General features: G+C 41.0%; 1 protein-coding gene across 10 annotated transcripts in view; it reads left to right on the top strand.

Annotated features, from left to right (window-relative positions):
* Positions 1 to 21,257, top strand: part of vps13d (vacuolar protein sorting 13 homolog D) — an 89,274-nt gene that overhangs the window by 44,345 nt on the left and 23,672 nt on the right. For 4 of the 10 annotated variants that reach the window (XM_037103278.1, XM_037103279.1, XM_037103275.1 and 1 more), the window contains 15 exons: positions 1,782 to 1,871; positions 4,027 to 4,167; positions 4,329 to 4,454; positions 7,605 to 7,679; positions 13,222 to 13,327; positions 15,437 to 15,589; positions 16,007 to 16,142; positions 17,074 to 17,121; positions 17,961 to 18,111; positions 18,664 to 18,880; positions 19,486 to 19,733; positions 19,817 to 20,008; positions 20,098 to 20,224; positions 20,401 to 20,543; positions 20,872 to 21,002. In XM_037103278.1, coding sequence (XP_036959173.1) covers positions 1,782 to 1,871; positions 4,027 to 4,167; positions 4,329 to 4,454; positions 7,605 to 7,679; positions 13,222 to 13,327; positions 15,437 to 15,589; positions 16,007 to 16,142; positions 17,074 to 17,121; positions 17,961 to 18,111; positions 18,664 to 18,880; positions 19,486 to 19,733; positions 19,817 to 20,008; positions 20,098 to 20,224; positions 20,401 to 20,543; positions 20,872 to 21,002 — 2,084 coding nt within the window. The remainder of the gene's footprint in view (positions 1 to 1,781; positions 1,872 to 4,026; positions 4,168 to 4,328; positions 4,455 to 7,604; positions 7,680 to 13,221; positions 13,328 to 15,436; positions 15,590 to 16,006; positions 16,143 to 17,073; positions 17,122 to 17,960; positions 18,112 to 18,663; positions 18,881 to 19,485; positions 19,734 to 19,816; positions 20,009 to 20,097; positions 20,225 to 20,400; positions 20,544 to 20,871; positions 21,003 to 21,257) is intronic. The other 6 variants (XM_037103283.1, XM_037103280.1, XM_037103277.1 and 3 more) reach the window with 3 other exon arrangements.

The raw sequence follows: 21,257 nt of genomic DNA, 5'->3' as shown, positions 1-21,257 counted from the left end.
GAGGAAGCAGAGGCTGAGGACTCAGAGGTTGGCTCATTCATCTCTCAAGCCGAAGTCACTGAGGTAGTCGGGAAGCTCCTCAGTGGCAAAGCACCAGGGGTGGATGAGATCCGCCCTGAGTACCTCAAGTCCCTGGATTTTGTGGGGCTGTCTTGGTTGACACGTCTCCGCAGCATCGCATGGCAGTCGGAGACAGTGCCTCTGGACTGGCAGACCGGGTTGGTGGTCCCCCTATTTAAAAAGGGGGACCAGAGGGTGTGTTCCAACTATTGGGGGATCACACTCCTCAGCCTCCCTGGGAAAGTCTATTCCAGGGTACTGGAGAGGAGAATTCGGCTGATAGTGTAACCTTGGATTCAGGAGGAACAATGCGTTCACCTATGGTCATGAACTTTGGGTCATGACGGAAAGAATAAGATGCTGGATACAAGCGGCCTAAATGAGTTTCCTCCGCAGGGTGGCAGGGCGCTCCCTTAGAGATAGGGTGAGGAGCTCTGTCACCCGGGAGGAGCTCGGAGTAGAGCCGCTGCTCCTCCACATCAGGAAGAGCCAGCTGAGGTTGCTTGGGCATCTGTATCAGATGCCCCCGTGACGCCTCCCTTGGGAGGTGTTCCTGGCATGTCAAGCCGGGAGGAGACCCTGAGGAAGACCCAGGACATGCTGTCGCCCAGCTGGCCTGGGAACGCCTTGGGATCCTCCCAGAAGAGCTGGAGGAAGTGTCCAGGAAGAGGGAAGTCTGGGTGTCCCTGCTCAGGCAGCTGCCCCCGCCACCCGGCCCCGGATAAGCGGAAGAAAATGGATGGATGGATGGATGGATGGATGGATGGATGGATGGATGGTATTTTAATTATGATGAAAGATTACACAGCTCGAGATCCAAGCATAACCAAAGACCGCTCCCACCCTGGCTTTGACCTGTTTGACCTCTTGCCCTCAGAAAGGCGCTACAGGTGCATTAAGACTAAAACAAACAGACTCAAAAACAGCTTCTCCCCAAAAGCAATAACCACCCTGAACTCTCACATGCACTGATCTCATAGTGCAACACCCCAACCCCAAGTCTCTCTTCAGCACTTCAACAGTATCAAACACTGTTAAAAACCTTACCTACTGTGCAATACCACACTATGTGAAATTCCACAATGTGCAATTTTTCTGTGTATAACACTGTATTTATCTGTTTATTTTGCAAATGTATAATACCACTCAGGACTGTGCACCTTACCTTCCTTTTTGTACTATTACTCTATGTTCTATGTTTATATTGTGTATTGTTTATTCTTTACACTGTTGTTTTGCACTGCTTTTGGACTTGGCTTCTTTTAATCTCATCATACATGTGTACAGTGACAGTAAAGGCATTCTATTCTATTCAAACTGTAACTTGCCACAGTGTTTGGTGCTCAGCAAATAGCCTTTGGAGTTTACTTAGAAGTCTCTGTTGATCACAGACATTAGCTTTTGTTGTTTATTGTTGCTTATACTCTGCTCCTCTGCTATTTAAACCTGGAGTAGTGCTGTGGCCTGCTGTTTAAGATACATAACGATTTAACCACAATGGCCTATTTTGATTGCTTCCTACCATATTATCTTTGTCACTCTCTTTCACTGACCACATTTCATGGACACAATCTTTTTTTATGAGTCAGTCACCACACTGTCATGAAAAAGTCCTTAGAAGCATGATTACTTGATAAATGAATTATAACACATTCAGGACACTGAGGGTTAATATATTGTAACGGACCCTGATGTGATCTGCCGAGTTTTTGTTATTGCAGGGCTTTATGTGCTGCAGCGCATTGGTTCCACTCAGGAAGGCAACGCCAGCTTTACTCTGTCTGGAGACTACTACAACAGAGAGCTGTCAGGTAATCACATTTACTTGCAACATTAGAATGTTCAACACTTTGTTTAAAGGGGTGTGCATGAGACAGACAGTGTCCTTTTGTCAACCAGTCTGACAGTCAGGAGTGTATCAGAATCAGAATCAGAAATCCTTTAATGTCCTGCAGATGGGGAAATTTGTCTGTCACTGCAGCTTCGGAATATTACAAGAGCAAGAGCAAGAATAAAATGGACAATATAAAACAGACAATATAAAAATAGACAATATAAATATAAAAGGAAAGAAAATAGAATCAAATCAACTTCTATACATATTTACATGATATAGTGTAAAAATGGACAGTCATTTTTATATACAGATTTTAGATATGTATAATAAACAGAGGTGGGGGACTCGAGTCAAGTTGACTTGGCATTCATAACTTGAGACTTGACTTAGACTTGACACAGATGACTCAAGTCTTGGTTTTCTTTCTTCCTTTTTTTGTGCATATTTCGTTTCGTTTTGGATACCTCTGCCGCTGTATGATGCGGTGCATGCATGCCTGGGTGATTTTGGCTGTCGTCTTGGTTAAAGCGTGTGTGTTTCAGATAAAGCCTCTTCAGTGCGCACAAAGCCATTATTTTAAATGTAGGCGTGCATTATGCTCGTTCACAACCCAACACGATACCGTACCGGCACACATTGGATGCGACGCACTTGTTTTTCCGTGCACGTCCACGACGGACCTGCTCCTCCCTCAGGTGTTGTGTCTGTCTCTCCTGCTGTTTCTCATGGAGCTCTGCTCTGTTTGAAAGGAGAAGGGGCCGTATGTGTAAAGACGTCGCCTCCGAGATGTAGAATGTGTTTTATAGAAGAGAAACACACATTTCAGGACAGAACAGACATGTCCTGTGATTTTCAGCCTCCTTTTGTAGAGGGGGAGGGGGAACAATACCTGAGAGTAATATTCTCAGCTGTCAGGATGTGCAGTATGCTGCGGTTCCAGGGCTGATTTTAATCTAATCTTATTGTATTCATAGATTATGAAATTGATCAACTACGGAATTACATTATACTATTGACTAACCACCCTCCTCTGTATACTGTCTACAGGTATGAAGAATACATTCATACAAACTTCTTGTGACTTGTTCAACTTGTTTGACCTTAGCCATGACTCGACTTGACTTGCTTGAGTAATAGCTATGACTTGACTTGACTTGATTGATTTTGATCACAGTAACTTGGGACTTGTTTGAGACTTGAAGGTTAAGACTGGAGACTTGCTTATGACTTGCACACATGTGACTTACTCCCACCTCTGATAATGAATATAGGTGATGAAATGAGTTTGTACAGAGTGATTGCACAGTGCAGAGTACAGGGTGAGGTCTATATGGAGCAGTGCTGGTTGTACAGTCTGACAGCAGCAGGAAGGAAGGACCTGCGATCCCCCTCCTTCACACACTTAGGGTGTACCAGTCTGTTGAGGGAGCTGCCCAGTGCTGTGACAGTGTCCTGCAGGGGGCGGGACTCCTGCACCAGCAGAGATGACAGCTTGTCCATCATCCTGCTCTCATGGTTGTCTAATCAAGCCCTCAAATTGCAGCTCCAATCATGTGGTTATAGGGCTGAAGGTGACCAGCTTTAGTACAGCTTACATCCACGTGTTATCTAGGAGCAGAAAATAGTGGGGACATGTGCCATGATGGCGTTGGCTCATGTTGGCACTTCCTCTGGTGGTAAGGAAAAATATAATGAAATTGTAAGCAATATTTTAAATCTATTTACAATTCTACTCCTAAAAATAATGTGTTGAACAGCAAGTGCAAGAGCTCTGTACTCCAACTGTCATCACTGTTACAGTGTTTGGTCAGTCACAGATGTCTCTCCTCCCCCTGCTCGGGCAATTAAAGAGAAAAGACATTTTTTGGTATCTCTGTCTGCTCATTAAACATGCAGAGAGCAGGATCTTCCTGTTGGCTGATAACCGCTCCATGTCCATGTGGTGACATAGAAATGAGGAAGGGGACTGCTAACTGTAAAATCCGACAGGAAGCAACAGCAACGCAAAAGTTTTGACATGACTTATTCATAGAGCAACTTAGATGATGTTATCTAGGGATTGATTACACCTTAATGCAAACTGCAAATATAAGCTGCAGGGTGCCAGTCATCATTATTGTGTGTCCCAGGCTGGGAGCCCTTCGTCGAGCCCTGGGTCTGCTCCCTTTCTTGGCAGCAGCAGGCCGCTGGGCGTCTCCACCCTCCACGTCTAAAGATGGGCATCCGAGCCAAGCAGAGACTGGACGTGAACTTAACTTCTGTCCTGTTGGGTGAGTAACATGCACAGGTTGCTCAGCAGGTTTTACAGTGTTTTCGGATATACACAATGTGTAGTCATATCACTCAGTACCATTTGATGTTGGTTTTTAGTTAGTGTTTTTTTCAGTTATTTTTCCACAAGCCAGAAATGTCTTTTATCTGGTCCTTCCAGAACAGTACAACACCACCAAGATCTCCTGGATGGCTGACTACTGTAATGAGGAGGAACAGACTCCCCACTTTTCACCACCACTGCTCTGGATGGGCTCCTCAGTCGACCCACCCAACACAGGACAGAGTGAGTTCCAGCTGCACACAGTACCCTGAACAAATCACTGGGTGGTAAAGATCTTCACATGAGTACTCCAGTATGTTTTGAATCCATTAAACAGACAGCCAGATATGTCATCTTACATAACAAATTATTTATTTATTTATGTATTTTTTTTAAAGGTTACACTTGATTTTCAGGTCCAGAAATTTCACAGCTAGAAGGTGATTATTACCAAGTAACATGTTGGAAGATTTTTTTAAATTACCCCCAAGTTACCACAAAAATATTCCTCAGAATGTAATGAATGAAAATGACCCCAATGTTGTTAATCATAATTGAGTGCTATTTTCCAACTAGTAGTTAATAAATAGCTGCACATTTTCTTTACACATTTGCAGGAAACTTCAACTGGTTTCTGCTTAACTTCTGCTGATCATATCATTTTGATTTCCAACTAGTTTCTGTCTAACTTTGCTTCAGTAGGCCATTAAACAGAGCCGTATACAACAGAATACAAACAACGGAGCAAGACATTGCATATCAATAAGGCACATGCTGACATGCTGTCACAATATTAACAACTCAGAAGAGATGTACACTTAAGTGAATGAATGGATTGCATCAGACATGACGCTTGCTCATATGGCCAGGCAAAAGGGACTTTCTATGAATGTGAAGTGATGTGACCTTAAGCCAAAAACGGTCCCCAAATTCACATTAGGAATCTGCTGTGTGTATTGCGTTTGTAAAGTCTTGCAGTTTCCAGTTGTATAGCAACATCTACTTAAGCCAATGTGTAAAACTGGCTGGAGTGGTAGACTTTCAGGTGAGGAGAATGAGTTCCTTAGGCTAGAGGATTCATTTAATCAAGATGACTTCTCATCAGAGTTTAGTAAAACTAGGTTTAAAAAGTTTAATTATGTAAACCAAATTTAAGCAGCATTTAAAATAGAACAATTTAAATAGATATGAAAATAACAATTTGTATGCTGTCAGGACATAGCAAGTATAAACTAGGCACAGACAAACGGGGGAAACCTGCTCTGTATGTCATGTTGGTTGCTAACTGTGAGGGACATGATGCTGATTTTCAGCTGTTTCACAAGTCGTGTTAAGTTACTGCTAATGAAAACCAACAGTTCCTGATTGTGCTGCTTTATAATAAAAGCTTATAAATGACAAAATGACACAGGACTTATATTGGAAATTAAATGCATGTTTTACCAACCTAGTTTACAGCCGCTCCTCTGACCGCTGGCACAGCAATGTCACAGATCGCAGATCTTCTACTCAACACCAGTGCTCTCAAGTTGAAGATGCACTTTGAAGCAGGTCTCCCTGGTGTAATGGAGATACAGCAATAATGATATTCCAAGTCAAACTGAGACAAGCCGAGATAGCATATATGGAAATGACCTATTAGTTAAGCAGCTGGGTCTGTCTCACTGCCCTGTGTGACAATTGGTCCAGTCTTCTGCTCGGATCTAGAACTAACTTGTGTCTTGATAAAAATTCAGACACCAGAAATAAAGCTATGACAACTCACCTCCCTGCTGAGGGAATGTTGGATAGAAACTAGCTGGCAGTTCGATTGTCAGTCAAAGTTTTAAAGTTTCCTGCAAATGTATTAAATAAATAGCAGATAAAGCAGATATTTATTAAGTGCTTGTTGAAAAAATATCACAATATTATTACTGAATAATATTGGGAGGATTTTTTTACATAATTAGTGTGAAAATGGGGGGCAATTCAAAGAAGCTTCAAATATGTCACATGGTAATATATACCTATTTACTATCACCAGGGCAATGTGTGCATGGGTCAATGTGCATGCAGCCTGGTATGTCTGCTACTTAATCAATTTCCATTCAGGGGTCAATAAACTATTTTTGATTTTGATTCTGATTCTGACCTGTAAAATTAAGTGTTACAAAAATAACTGGACAAGAAGATACCAGAATAGCCTGAAGATTGTTTGAAATATTTAAACTTTGGCAGCCTCCAGTGCAATATCTTGCACTAGTTAGTGGATGTCATCTTCTCTGCTTGTCAGAACTAACATGACAAAATGACAACGAAGTCTGCATGACATTTCCACACTCTCAAATGTGCATAATTATTTACACAATGAAGAAAGCCTGATGTGATCTTTGGTCAGATATTTGGTTATCTGCCAACTCAGATCACACTGAAAAACTTGGTTACCAGCAAAAAACCTAAGTCTTGATTGTAATTTTGTATATTTTTCTCATTATCAACGAATCCCAACCAGCAAGCATTGTGTTTGTATCAAAGCCAGATAAATATAATTCTACCGTGGAGCCATATTGCTGTCCAAAAACTAGAAAAAAATCAGAAACACATCAGTGAATCGGGTTGTTGTGCTGGTTAACATTTTCCTTAGTAACATTAATGCCACACTCTGTGGTTTATTTTGACTTGATCCCACATTAGTCCTGTTGCAGCCCCAATTCTCATGGGAGCCCAATATGTGCATTAATCCACTGTTAGCAAAAAGCGCTATCACCTCCTCTTTACATAATGATTTCTTTAAGATTTAGTTATCAGCTACAAGTAACTTCTAATGAAAATATATATGACAGATGCTTTTACAGTCTCAGAACCAATGGGCCTCAGGTTTAGAGCCACAGACAGGACGTTATTGTCATTAAGACAAACTAACATTAAGTTGGATTTGATATGTTCATGGGATTTGTTGATAATGCGAAAACAATTTTAGCCTTAAATTGGCTAGTTTAGGACTGGTAGGGCTTTGGTTGGTTACTTTGGCTGCATGATGAAACTTGGTTGAGGGGTTGCTTTCTTCTGAAGGGTTGTAGGCAGAGCAGGGGGTTTAGCTGCTCTGCTTTATATTAGTTTTAGCCAAGAAATGCCATTGGTGTTAGTAGCATTAGTTCTGTTAAATTAACCACAAACCCAGCCACTCTTAAACCAAGTTTCTCTGGTCCCTCAATGAAATATGAAATGAATGGATGAGTGTTGTGTTTGTGTGCTACTTTGAACACATGTAAATTGAATGGCGATGACTCAAAGTGAGGCATGACTCAGACTATTCATAAAGTTGATTAGCAGAGAAGTGCTAACACAGAGAGCAGAATGAAGATGATGAACGTGTCTGTCTGTTGTGCAGTAACTCTCTCTCTCTGCTGTCAGGTGCTCCTCTTGCTCACCTTAGAACTAGGAGCACAGCCAGCTTGACCTGCCTCGAGCAGCAGATTCACTCCAGAGGTACAGTTGAGAGTTTAGTCGCCAAGCCAGTCTCCCTCAGCAGCACACTTAGTATCAAAACTCTTATTCAGACATCATCAATTGTTCCCCATGGGTCTGGAGACATCTTGCAGTGTTGTTAAGGTAATATATATTTGTAGCAAGGATCAATCAAAGTCCAGCGGTTCCAAGATGACTCTCTAAGGGATATGAGTATATCACTGGGCCTGTGGATCCTCAGCCACCGCCAGCTCCTAATCTGTCCCATCCATAAGTTTGTTTGATTGCTTATGAGCAAATGCTCTCACAAAAATGATCAATCTTTTAGATGGGAGGCAAGTGGGAGAAATATTACATCTTTAAAGGAGCACTCTGTAGTTTTGGTGAAGAATTGTTAATGAGCTGACAAAGATGTTCATGGGCCATTTTTTTGCTGCCTAAACAAACCAGATAAACAAACTTTCTTTGTTTTCCTGACTGAATGACCTCAAAGGACAAAACAATTCATACTGTTTTACATTGTTTATATGTGGAGGACCCTGCCACCATTCTAGCTTCAAATAGTGTTTTGGGAACTTATTTTCCTCTGAGAACAGCTTGTTTATTGACTGATGGAAAAATACATTTTGTAATATTTCTTCAATAAGATTATAAATGTTAAAATTTTGAGTTGGAATTTCTTCTTCAAAACTACACAGTAACCCCTTAATGAAAAAATCTTTAATGTCAATGCCTGCATCAAGCCCCTGCAATATTAACAATAAGTGCGTCTCCATTTAAGACAGGCGATGGGCATAATTAGCTTAATTTATTTAATCTCCCAAAATGCTGACAGCATCAGTCAGACATGTTAATTCATGTTCTGTGCTCATCTCCACATTCAAAAGGCGACACACACAAATTTCAGGTTCATACAGTGAAACATTTTTGGAGTGAAGAAGCCATCCAAAAGTTCAAAAGTTCTAAAAAAAAAAAAAAATTGTGTGGGGTGTGGGGTCATATAAAGTACATACTGTAGTCAATCTGTTTCCTACTGTAATCACCAATCAGCACAGCCTCAGTTTGGAGAAGCAGAGAGCCGCTCCAGCCCAGACGCTCAGCTTTGTACTGCAGTGAACAGAGTCCAGAGAAAAAGAGAAATAAACCTCCTAAAACAAGGCTATGGTTGACAAAAATGTAGTGCCAAAAGAAAGGCAGGTCTGATGGCGATGTAAAGCGGTGTGAATTTTCTCTATACAACGTACACTTGAACTGTTACAGATTTTTTAAGGTGAGCCTCATTTTAGGTGGTTAAATTTCACTTTTTCTCTGGACCCTGTTCACTGCAGTACAAAGCTGAGCGTCTGGGCTGGAGCGACTCTCTGCTTCTCCAAACTGAGGCTGTGCTGATTGGTGATTACAGTAGGAAACAGATCGACTATAGATATGTACTTTATATGACCCCACTTCAAAAAATATGAACTATCCCTTTAAAATCAACATGTCAAGACTAAGACAAATTATATCAAACAATTTAATTGTATATAGGATAATAGAAAACTGTATTTTACTCACTGTCAGTTATTCATGCAATGGTCGGTGGCATTAAGCACTCACAGGACTTCATGCTCAGGTTGTTAAAGCACATTTCTCTCACAAAGTTTTTTGTGAAGCTGAACCACCGTGTTGCACTCGCCTTAGTTTATTCAAACTCAGGTCTACCTCTGTCCTGTATTCCTCTTCTTCCAAGCCAATTTAACTTTCTTTTGGCTTTGTGTTTTGCCTGAACAGCATGACTTGTTCCTCATTTGCTTTCCACTGCATGGCCAGTAATTGTGAATCCTTTGTGAAAAGTCATTATGGCACAGTAGTCCTCTATGTTTTTGGTAGAATGTTGCACCTTGCATTATAAAGTATGCTACGCTGTTAGCTTTAAGACGTATGATTATTGTCTGTCAAACTTACCGTTTGATTGCAGATCAACTGTGGGCAGTCTCTTTGTGTCCTGTAGCACCTATTGATGTAGTACCGTAATTGTGAAAATATAAAAGAACAAAGATTGCACTCAACTCGATTGAACATGTAAAAAAAAAAAAGCCATGACTGATAATGTAATAACATGTTGGCCATTAGTGTAACATCTACTACACTACCAGGTGGGTCAGTTGTTTATGTTTTTGTTTTTTCAAACTGAAAACATAATTTTGAGCTAATGCCTAAATATTGTTATGTTTATTTTCAGTCACGAGTTTTCTGTTTGAAGAATTTTTAGAATGTTATTTACATTGGATTTTAATTGAAATAAAAACAATTAGGTTAAATTGCATACTTTGAGCAGCACAAAACCATATGTCATCATGTCATGGTGTCTAATCTGAGAGCTGCTCTGATCTAATGGACCATCCTTACATAGATATGGATGTGTTCATTTCCAATTGATAGGGGTTTAAGTTTAGTGCGTCTTCACCTGATTGCAACAACCACTCTATTAAACATGAAATCACTGTGAACTGTTGATGTTTTCAGTAGGCTAACATGACATGAGAGACAAGCAGCATTTTAGATTACTACTTTATCTTTCATAAGTTTTACATTATCCGTTTAGAAATGACCCACCTGAAAATGTAATACATTACCATTGTTTAATAAGTTATTTTTTATTTGTAAAAATGTTGTAACAATATCGGTATATTGTGTAAAATTATTGGGTTTTATTACATATTGATCAAGTTAGGTGCAAATCTTATTGCATTTGTGGAAATTAGGACTTTATTGGGTGCTACATCTCAGGTAGTGTTTATACTGCTTATACTGGGTATAAAAATACAGTTGAAAGAATTTGATAAAATATCTGCAGGTCAAAGATGTTACACTGTTGCCAGTATTTCTTTGTCAAGTTTTTTTTTTTTTTTTTTTTTTTCAAATGTATTTGCTAAATAACAGCAGTTCGCTTTGTGTGTATTTTGTATGTGTTCAATACGTTAGTACTATTTTGATGTGGTTCATGAATTTTTTTGGCATATTGTCACATTTTGAAAATATTACAAACAAGTGTGATGGTAAGTATTTATGGAATTTTAAGAGTTTGCTGTCAGTTACCTATAGGAAATATAGGTGTATTTTGTGATCTACAAATGGCTACTGTTGTGTATATGTGTGCTTTCAGTTTATATTTGATTCCACATATTGATCTATATAAACTGTATTTGCATGTGCAGAACATTAAAAGTGAAGCAATAGGCTAAGCCAAGCCAAATATAATTGTTATAATATAACAATTATGCTTATTTTCATTACCGGACAAACTGCCTTTTTAAAAGGGTACTCCACTGATTTCTATAGGGTTAGTGGAACATTTATCATACAAAGACTGATTAAAATCAAAGCAGTGATGGCAGAGACATCGTGGGCCCTATTTCAACAGTCTGGCGCTTAGTCTTAGTGTCTTTAGGGCATCTACAAGTCCATTTTGCTTGTTAAACAGCAGATAATGTGGACAAAAAATCTGATCCAAAGAGGTTATATTTAGACTGAGTCAGTCATGGGTGTGTTTTGGGCAGAACATAAAGGAAACCAATCTGAGTGTCATCTCTCATTCCCTTTTAAGAGCCAGGTTAGGGTTACCTGACACAGCACTCGATTTCAGTTAGGGACAGGGATGTGAACCTCGGCTGATGGACCCTCTGCACCACTGTTTTCACAATAATCTGTCACATCAACCACTGTTTGACTACATATGAAAAAAATACCCTGATATTAAACTGAGGAGGAGGAGTGCTGCTGCCTCCCTCTGTCTACATACAGATCTGTCTGTGGCTCGGCCAGGATGGGTCTTAAAATCATCCTTATCAATAACAGGTGGGATGAGAGGGTGAAATACGTCTTTAATGAGGAAAATATTAATGAAATTACCCTCAGCAGAAACCATAAGTGTATCTCTACATTAACATGCACATTTGTGCACAGGAACAGCTGATGAACTTGAACTGATGAACCTGACTGGTTTCCTTTGGAGAGTTTAGAACTACAGCTTTTAGTTTTGCTGATTAAAAGTGCCATGCTGTTTATGGCGGTGACAGTACTGTGTGCATTGAAATGTTTTACATAAATGAAAGCAGCCATTCAAATGATAAAATAAGAGTGTGTGAACGGTGTTAACCCGGTTCTGTAATCACATCTCCTTGTCTCACTTTAAACAGCAGGAAACAGACTTCACCTTTGACTTTAAACCAGCTTATTTTTGGTCTATGGTGCAGCTGCTTTCTGCTGCCGCACAGGTGGGCACACAGGTGGGCACACAGGTGGGCACACAGGTGGGTGCAGGTACATTGGCTATTTATACAATGTGGGCACTGGGTGTGAAAATGACATTTGCCTCAGTCTGAAACTAGCAATGACACAGTGGCTGCTTTGGGTGCCACTTTGCACTGAATGTAAGAAGGAGCTCCATGGCTTGTACGCCCTAGAATGTGTCAGGCTCTAGGAACACTGGATATTGCATCTCAAAGAGTCACTTCACATCCCCAGCACTTGATGTTGGCTTTTTCTTCAGTTTTCTGATAACAGAGGCTACAAGCACACTATTGTGTTTTAATTTAAAAGGAAAAATCTGCAAATGTGTACCATTATCTACAAATATGTTGTTGTTGTTGTTGGTTTTGATTTTGTAAAAATGTATTTTTAATTCAAGAAAACAGTTAAAAAAAAACAGAAACAGTTTCAGCTAGTGTTCAGGAATAAATGTTATATATCATAATATAAATATTCACTTATGAATCAATATATAAATATTTGTAATTTTTTTCAACCCTCATTTTCTGCAGTATCCGTAAACCAGTTCCAGCTGTGGTGATATATACGCATGCAGCCCTGCCTCCTCTCACTCACTTACATTGCTGTCTTCTCATTACTGGTCTCATTCACTTTGTTTTGTTTTTGTGTAAGCTAGGAGATTGCTAGTGCAGAGCCTCTGCAACTGGATTTGGTTAAAAAAAGTAAACAGCAGGAATGGTGTTTGTAAGTTTTCCACATTTGAGCCAAATAAACAAGAAAATGCAAAAGCAAGTATGCAACAGAGCACTACTCACAAAAAACAGATTTGGAAAAGAACTTGAGGTTAGTGACAGCTCCCATTTCAGCCTCACAGAAGCATTAAACAAGATGGCACATATAACAGTCCGTGATCAATGTGTTGTCCTGTTGCTTTCTCAAAAGCAGACTGAAAGAATCTGGCCTGCAGTCTGGCTTTAACCAGAATGTGAAAGGCAAAGTGATATTAATTGTTTTTCATAGAAAATTAATATTGTGATGCAAAAAATGATCATTGTATATCATTGTGCAATTGCAATACCCCCCCCCCCCGCTGACATAGTAGTAGTTATTAAACTGTATTAATGTGGATGTAGCTGAAGGCTCCAAAGATCTTCTAGCAATGTTTTTACAAGCTGATAAGTTTTCCATATGATTACTTCCTTGATTTGATTGTGTAAAATTGGTGGAGTGCCCCTCTAAAACTGTAATGAATTATTGAAAAGGCACGGCACAATCCTTTTCTCTTTGACTGAGTTTTCATTTCTGTTTCCAGCAGATGTCAAGCTGTCCAAGAGGAGGCAGCCATTCGTCCCATATGCTCTGCGCAACCACACAGGATGCACCATGTGGTTCGCCACTCTGACTACAACCCCCACAAGGTAGGTAGCTCCATAACTGTTGTGGGTTACCATAACTACATGTATCTCAGCTTGGAGATCCTACACAATAGAATCGAGTGCAACAGCTTGATCCAGGATGTTGTTGCGGAGACAGGTCTCTGGAAAGTGCTTTGTGCAGGTTCCCCTTGTGCAGCCAAAAGTGTTCTGATCTTTCAAGACATGGTCATAAGACATCCTGTAGTGTCTGACACCAGGGATGTTTGTAGTGGATCCTTTGGGCCTTGTTTGTTGGTGGGTGGGGCCTCCTAGGTGCCAGAGCAGCACATTGCTGGCGAGTCTGATCCACCTAACAACCTCAGGGACACTCTATCATGCTACACTGCTGTTGTCAGTCACATGATGATGGTGCAACCGAACTACATGATGAATGATTGGCTGTTCACGTGTCACCTATAGCACGCTCCATTTTTAAGGGATATGATGGGCTGTCTGTTAATCCTACTCCTCTCAATTGTCTCAAGTAACAGTCTGAGACAGCTTCAGAACATACTTCAGTATAGATGCCACAGTTAATTTGCTGAGACTGAGAATATGACCAGCCCTGGTGAGTGCAAGAAATAACATCATAATAAAACCCTATCCTTGTTTTGCAATTCAGCTGGCTTGATAATGGACCAGATAAAACCTTGTTAACTCAGTACAACTCATATAGACGTGCTCCTCAAAGCTATAACATTAACTGGTGTTAAATTATCAAATCTGCTGTAGAATGTGTTAAGCTGCGCTGCAATAGAGGTGGGATCAGTGCATTTGATATGGGCAGGCCTCTGCTCTCTGCCCATCATGGTAGTGAGCCCTTGCCAGGCCTCCCTGACATTCCCTGTTGTAAATTACCTCTCCACTTTGTTTTTATAGTGGATTTTTGCCAGCCATGATTTCTGTCTGAACTCTTTCTCTAGCTCAAAAAATTTCTGTCTGTCACCACTCAAAAATGCCAGTTTCTTTTTATTTAGGCATATTTTCAGGTCTTTTGTAACCCAGGGTTTGTTGTTGGGGTACAATTTAACCTGCTTAGATGGAATGACAGTGTTAGTGCAAAAAGTATCATAAGAGGAGACTGAGTCAGTAACCAGGTTCAGATCAGAGTCATTGTTTTTGAAAAACACATCCCAGGCAGTCAGTTCCAAGCAGCCTCTAAGTGTTTCAGCTGAGTCATTGTCCCATGTTTTAATGATTTTGGTCTGGATTTTGTCTGTTTTCAGTTTTTGTCTGTATCATGGGAGTAAGAGAATGACATTGTGGTCTGAATGACCAAGAGGTGGACGGGCCTTAGAAATTTATGCACCAGGTATGTTCCCATAGCAGAGGTCAAGCATTCTGTCCAGTCTCATGGGGGATGTCACATATTGTTCCAGATTTGGCAACATGGTGGTGACGTCACATCTGTTGAAGTCCCCCAACAGAAACACAGGCTGCTTGCCGGTCCGGGTGACAGCGCTGTGATAGAAGTCTGCTATTCGGTCTGCTGCCAGGTTGTAGTCAGGTCCAGGAACATACTCCAGTACCACCGTCATCTGTGTGAACTCCCAGGGCAAATAATGTGGTCTGAAGGACACAGTTAGGAGCTCATATTGTCTGCAGCTCTCACTCTCTCTCACTGTGTAGTTGGTTGCCCACTTGGTGTTGACAGCTAGGCAGAGCCCGCCCCCAATAGCCTTCCTGGTTTTCACTGTATCCCTGTCAAGCCATATGATGTTAAATCCATCAATGTGTACATCAGTGTGTTCTGACAGCCATGATTCTGTGAAACAGAAGAGGCTTGTTTGTCTGTAGTCCGAGTCATAGTGGATGAGAGTTTTGAGATTAGTTTTTAATTTAGGTTCACTCACATAAAATTTAGTTGGTTGGTTTATCAGTTAAATACTAAAGTGCAGAATGGATTTTCTACTAACAGTTACTCATCTGACTCACATGAATGAGTCCAGTGTGGGTTCATTATAAGCTGTGTCTTGGGTGTGAAACAACTGTGTCCTTAAAAACAATGCTGATCTGATCATGGGACATCTCTGCTGCCCACATCCAAGCGCCGTCTCTAAACTAATCTCTCATAAATGTCTCCAGCTAAAGTTGTTCACATGTTCCCCACAGGGTGGCGCTGTCTCACAGCAGTAGTGCTGACTCCATCTCAGATGTCCACGGTCCAGGAACTGATGACACTCACAATGTCAGCCAGTGGAGAGAGGTGCTGCCTGGGGAGGAGATCCCCTTCGAGTTTGAAGCCCGTGAGAAACTCCGCCACCGGTACAGCTCTGATTCACATTCTTGTTTGATTGCTGGGGCGTTGAGACTGCCAACCCTCCTGTTACTTTGATAACAGTTTACGCCACGCCCTCATATCAGTAGGACCATGTTAGATGAGGCATGTTTTCTAAAGTTAGGCTGATAGCAAAATCATTTCTAGATGTTGTAGTGATGACACTGATAGAGGTGTAAACATCTTTACCAATGCAGCAGTGTGTTCTTTGCTAGAGCTTATCATTGAACATGAATCTAATAAACCTGCTGTGGTCCTCAGCAAACATTAGGTCATTGCCTTTCTACCATGCAGTGTGTCAGTCTGTGGATCTTGTAAAACCTTTAAAAAAGTGGTGAACTGTTACCACAAATGCATTTCACATATTATGTATCGCTTATCCCTTGCTTATTCCCTCTCTGTAGACACACTCATGAGCTGAAGCTGCACCAACTTCTGGTACGAGTGTGTGGATGGGAGCAAATCAAGCCGGTCTCTGTGGACAAAGTGGGTGTTTTCTTCCGTTACGCAGCTGCAGACAGAACCAACTCTTCCAACACTGTGAGTACAAGTAAAACAAAATTATTTTTTATAACCCAGTTTCCAAAGAAGTTGACAAATTGTGTAAAACTCAAAGCAGCTACAAGAAACTTTTATTTTTTGTTGATTCTGGCATTTGTTTTGATAACAATGAAATATAAATGCAATATATTTTCAATGCTATTTTTGTACATAGATGTTTATAGAATTGAACTGATTATATAATGTATGTATTTGTGGTTATGTAATATTGATAGCTGTAATATGAGGATGATGATGCAAAGAAAAGCGTATATAGATATAGATTACATATAATCCCATAATTGTTGAATTGCATCAACTGATGCAAAGTGTAAAAGTGTGCCGTGGTCTGATGAGTCTAAATTTCACATTGTTTCTGGAAATCATGGATGCCATATACCTCTGGGAAAAAGACCATCCAGATTGGTACCATCCCAAAGTTCAAAAGCATCTTTGATGGTTTTGGGGTGTGTTGGTGCCACTAACTTGCACATCTGTGAAGGCACCATAAATGCTGAAAGGTATACTCAGATTTTAGAGCAACATATACTGCCATCCAGACAACATCTTTTCAGGAGCCTCTCTGCTTATTTCAGCAAGACAATGCAGAGCTGCATTCTGCCATTAGACAGTGTGGCTTCATAGAAAAAGAGTTCAGGTACTAGACTGCCTGCCTGCTGTCCAGATCAGTCTCCCATTGAAAAGTTGCTGCATATTATGAATCACGACTACAGAACCCAGACTGTTGGGCACTGAAGTTGTATATCAAAACACAATGGGAAGACATTTTCTTTCAAAACGTAACAAATCATGTCCTCAGTTCCCAAACACTTTCTGAGTGGAATAGGGGTGATGAGCTGCAGTAACGTGAACTTTCTCAATGTGAGATCAATGAAATGAATCGTGTCATTTCTGCTTTACTCTTCCACAGGTTGGCAGTCCTATTAGCAGAACCAACATCATCCACCCACATGTTTATGTAAGTCTGGCAGGTATTTTGTCTGAATCAGTGAGCATGTCATAATGTGTTATAATTCACAAATTACCTCGGGACAACTTACAAATATTTACATCATACGAGAACCTTTGTCCTTCCACCCGTGTGGAATGTCTTGTTCTACTAGTAAATGGATTGACTAACTGTTAAAGCTCTGAATGGATGATGGGAAGTTTGGAGTAAAAGTCAACTCAAAGAGAAGCCTTTCAGACAAGAGGGCACTCAGTTACATATGTCGACACACCCTTATAAAAACGGACAATAGATATAAAGGCCAGTCTCTAATTCTGTGTTCAGACCAAACACAATAGAAATTATTCATGGGACTAAATTACATTCAAAGTGATGAAACACCATTCGACACAAATTCTCTGGGCAGTGCAAATGACATGAATGCTCACTTAGAATTGCATCATTTTACATCACTGAACGTGCGTCAAGTAAGACTACCTGCTAAATTTTGAAATTCATCTCAGCAGAGCATAGCTCTGATCCAGCCAAACTCCATTCAGGGAACAAGCATGTTAAAAGTTGTTTGCTTGACGTCTGGCTGACTGATGTTTCAGCCTCCTTTGGATCCATTTATAGCAGCCAGGTCACAGAGAAATCCATTCATTTTCGGTTCATACTGATGTGCTTTGCGTTTATTTTTCTTCGTGTTACTTGCACGAGCAGACACAATTAAAAATGTATAACCCTCACGATCACACTTGTGTGAGTAACACAATACTTTGGTCTGTATGTAGCATAATACATAATAAGAAATCTCTAAAACAACATTGTGACTCATTGTTTTGTGTGTGAATCTCTGGATCCTTCAGTTCTCAGCCCTGCCGCCAGTCAGGGTGGTCTTCTCCATCACAATGGAGGGCAGTGCTAGGAAGGTCATTACTGTCCGATCTGCCCTAATGGTGAAGAACCGGCTAGATGTTCCTATGGAGGTCAGACTCGACAGCCCCTCTGCTCCCGACAGTAAGACACAGTTCTTTTTTTTATTATTATTGTATTCTATTTCAATGGACCCCACATACAAAATACATCATTTACACATCAACATGTAGGAAGATTTGTTCCTGTCATAAACATGTAATTCTGTAGCAAACTGGTTTGCAGTAGTAGTAGTAGACTTCAGCCTCAACTAAAATCTCCACAAAAACCGCAACAGTTCCCATCACCATGGAAAACTTTGATTACAGCTTAGGAACTGTCGACATACATTTGCTGACGAGTGTTCTTTCTCATTTCTCACACACACACACACACACACACACACACACACACACACACACAAACTGGTCTGATGCAAATAAACACACACGCAACTTCCTTATTTTATTTAGTTTTTATCCTTATTTGATCTTATTTTGTGTTATATTGTTTCATTATAATGAAGCCTATATGTTTTTTCTTAAACTGTGTATATTGCGTTTTGAGAGACAACACAATTGTCACCAGACCATATATACAAAGTAAAGTATTCCTTAATTAAAAGTCATGATAAACATTGTGTCCTTGTCTTGACAGAACCCGTGGTGTTGCCTCCTATCCTTCCTGGCCAGGCCTTGGCGGTTCCCCTTCACCTGACATCTTGGCGGCTGCAGGCTCGTCCCAAGGGCCTGGGCATGTTCTTCTGTAAGGCTCCCATCCACTGGACCAGCGTAGAGCGGCCGGGTGAGATCAGCAGCAGTAAGAGAGAGTGTCAGTCAGCAGACTTTGATGACACCCTCAAGCGCAACTTCAGGTACATTCAGTCAGTCAGTCAGATCAACAAACTAGTCAAGTGTCAAAACTGAATCGAAGCATTTCTGTGGGCAAATCTGTGATGTTAGCGTAGCAAATCAATAAATAGCGTCATAACACACCATATGAGGCTATTCACAGCTGATGACCAAAGGTGGACATATATTTGGCTGTTGTCGAACATAGATTGGGTTGAACAGTCATTCCTTACATTCTGCCGTGTTGTAACAGAATGCAAGGTATTCTCCCACTATCCCTGCAAAAAGGAAGTTGCATTGTTACTGCAGCTTAGACAAACATGCTGGGGGTTAAGTCCAGTCATGTTGTGGCTCATTTGTAAACAGCCTCTCAGAGCCAACCAAGCACTCTACTAGTATACTTTCACCTATCCCCAGGTAGGTCCCACCCATGTTGATTAACCCTTCACTGGTTATGTCTGAAACATTTTTTAATGAGAATTTATCATTGTTATTGCATGAAACAATGTGATATATCTCTGCACTTCATTGACTAGTTAACAAGACTACTTTTTGGGAGTAGCCTCTGATTACTGAGATTTAGAAGTTTTCCTCACAGATGGTACCGTTCCCCTCATTTCTCTTTCAGGTTCTGTGTGGTCATCAAGAAAGAGAACTACCCAGAGCAGCAGCCTGCCAAGAGAGTTTCTGGCAGTGCTAAGCAGATTTACCGACAGCCAGGCCACACTGTCTACCTGCTGCCCACCATGGTACTGGCCAACCTGCTGCCCTGTGACCTCAACTTCTATATCAAAGGGACATCCATCAAAGGCTCCCTGAAGCCTGGGAAAGAGGCTGTGCTTCACGCTACCGACACCTCACAGAACATGGAGCTTGGTAGGGACTGTCACTGGCTGCTTGTTGTTTCCTAAACATTTTCCTCATTCTTTCTCCTGGTGTTCACAATATTTGTCCTTCAGGAGTTCTGCTGGAGAACTTCACAACGTGTAAAGAGCTGCTAATACCCCCTGGGACTCAGAACTATGTGGTACGAATGAGGCTATATGACACCAACAAACATCTGCTTTGCCTCACCATCCGCATCATCCTGAGGGCGCAGGGGGCACTGAAGATCCTGATTTCTGCCCCCTACTGGCTTATCAACAAGACTGGTAATGTGTTCTTGCTTGTTAAAAACTGCCAGTCCAGTCACTTCTTATGCTTTCCATCATCATTCCCTAAAGCCATGTTTTTCCCTCAGGTCTGCCGTTAATTTTTCGCCAGGACAATGGCAAAACCGATGCAGCAGGCCAGTTTGAGGAGCATGAGTTGGCTCGAAGCCTCAGTCCACTATTATTCTGCTATACTGACAAGGAGCAGCCAGCTATGTAAGTGTGTGTCAGAGACCAGATCACTCTGCCCTTTCTGTTGTTCTGAGTACCTGCATCTGGTCCATACTCAATGTATTAGGTAGTGAGCAGTGTTCAAGCCAGGCAACATCCTGTGATTTTTTTAAATTCATCCTTTCATTTTCCATGTGTTTTCCCATCTATCTTGATCCCAGGTGTACAATGCGGATTGGGAAAGGGATCCACCCAGACGGAGTTCCAGGCTGGTGTCAGGGCTTCTCTCTGGATGGAGGGAGTGGAGTCAGGGCAGTGAAAGTTATCCAGCATGGGAACAGGCCTGGCCTTATCTACAACATAGGCAAGTTATTTTACTTTAATGTTGTACAGTACAGAGGATCAAGATCAGGGCTGAATCCTGCATATTGGATGCAGGGGCATGAAAAAAAGCATCACTAACATTATTGTGAGAGACAACTGGGCTTTTTTGTTAAAAGCATTTTAAGTCCTGGCATCTACATATTGATTTGTTTTTCTACTCCATATAACAAGGGAAATAAGATGAGCTGAATTGCAGTAGTTTATTACAATTTATTCATGATGACTGAAAATTATCAAAACATTAATGTAGCATGGTCAGATGATTTAAATCCCCAACACATTTATCATTATTTGTCTGGTCAATACAGGCATCAGTGTTCGGAAAGGAAAAGGACGTTACAGGGACACTCACATAGTGACCTTTGCCCCACGTTACCTGCTGGACAACCGCTCTACACACAAACTGGCCTTTGCTCAGAGAGAGTTTGCAAGAGGGAAGGTGAGAAATTGACTGTTCATAGACTGTTTATGTCGTCGAGCAGCCCGGATGCGCACCTTGTACAGTGGTTGCACAATCACCAGTTCAGTTCCGATCAGGATCATGAATCTTGTTTCATAGCTCTCTCTCACTGTGTCATCTCTATGTGATGTATCCAATACAAAAATAAGATAAAAAGAAACACACTGCATCCCTGTGGCATAATTCCAATGAGCCAGCAAACACACTAACAGGGCTATAGTAGTGGTACCATAA

Source organism: Acanthopagrus latus, chromosome 7 (genome assembly GCF_904848185.1).
Source record: "Acanthopagrus latus isolate v.2019 chromosome 7, fAcaLat1.1, whole genome shotgun sequence".
Lineage (NCBI taxonomy): Eukaryota > Metazoa > Chordata > Actinopteri > Spariformes > Sparidae > Acanthopagrus > Acanthopagrus latus.
This window is presented reverse-complemented; position numbering and strand designations above follow the sequence as displayed.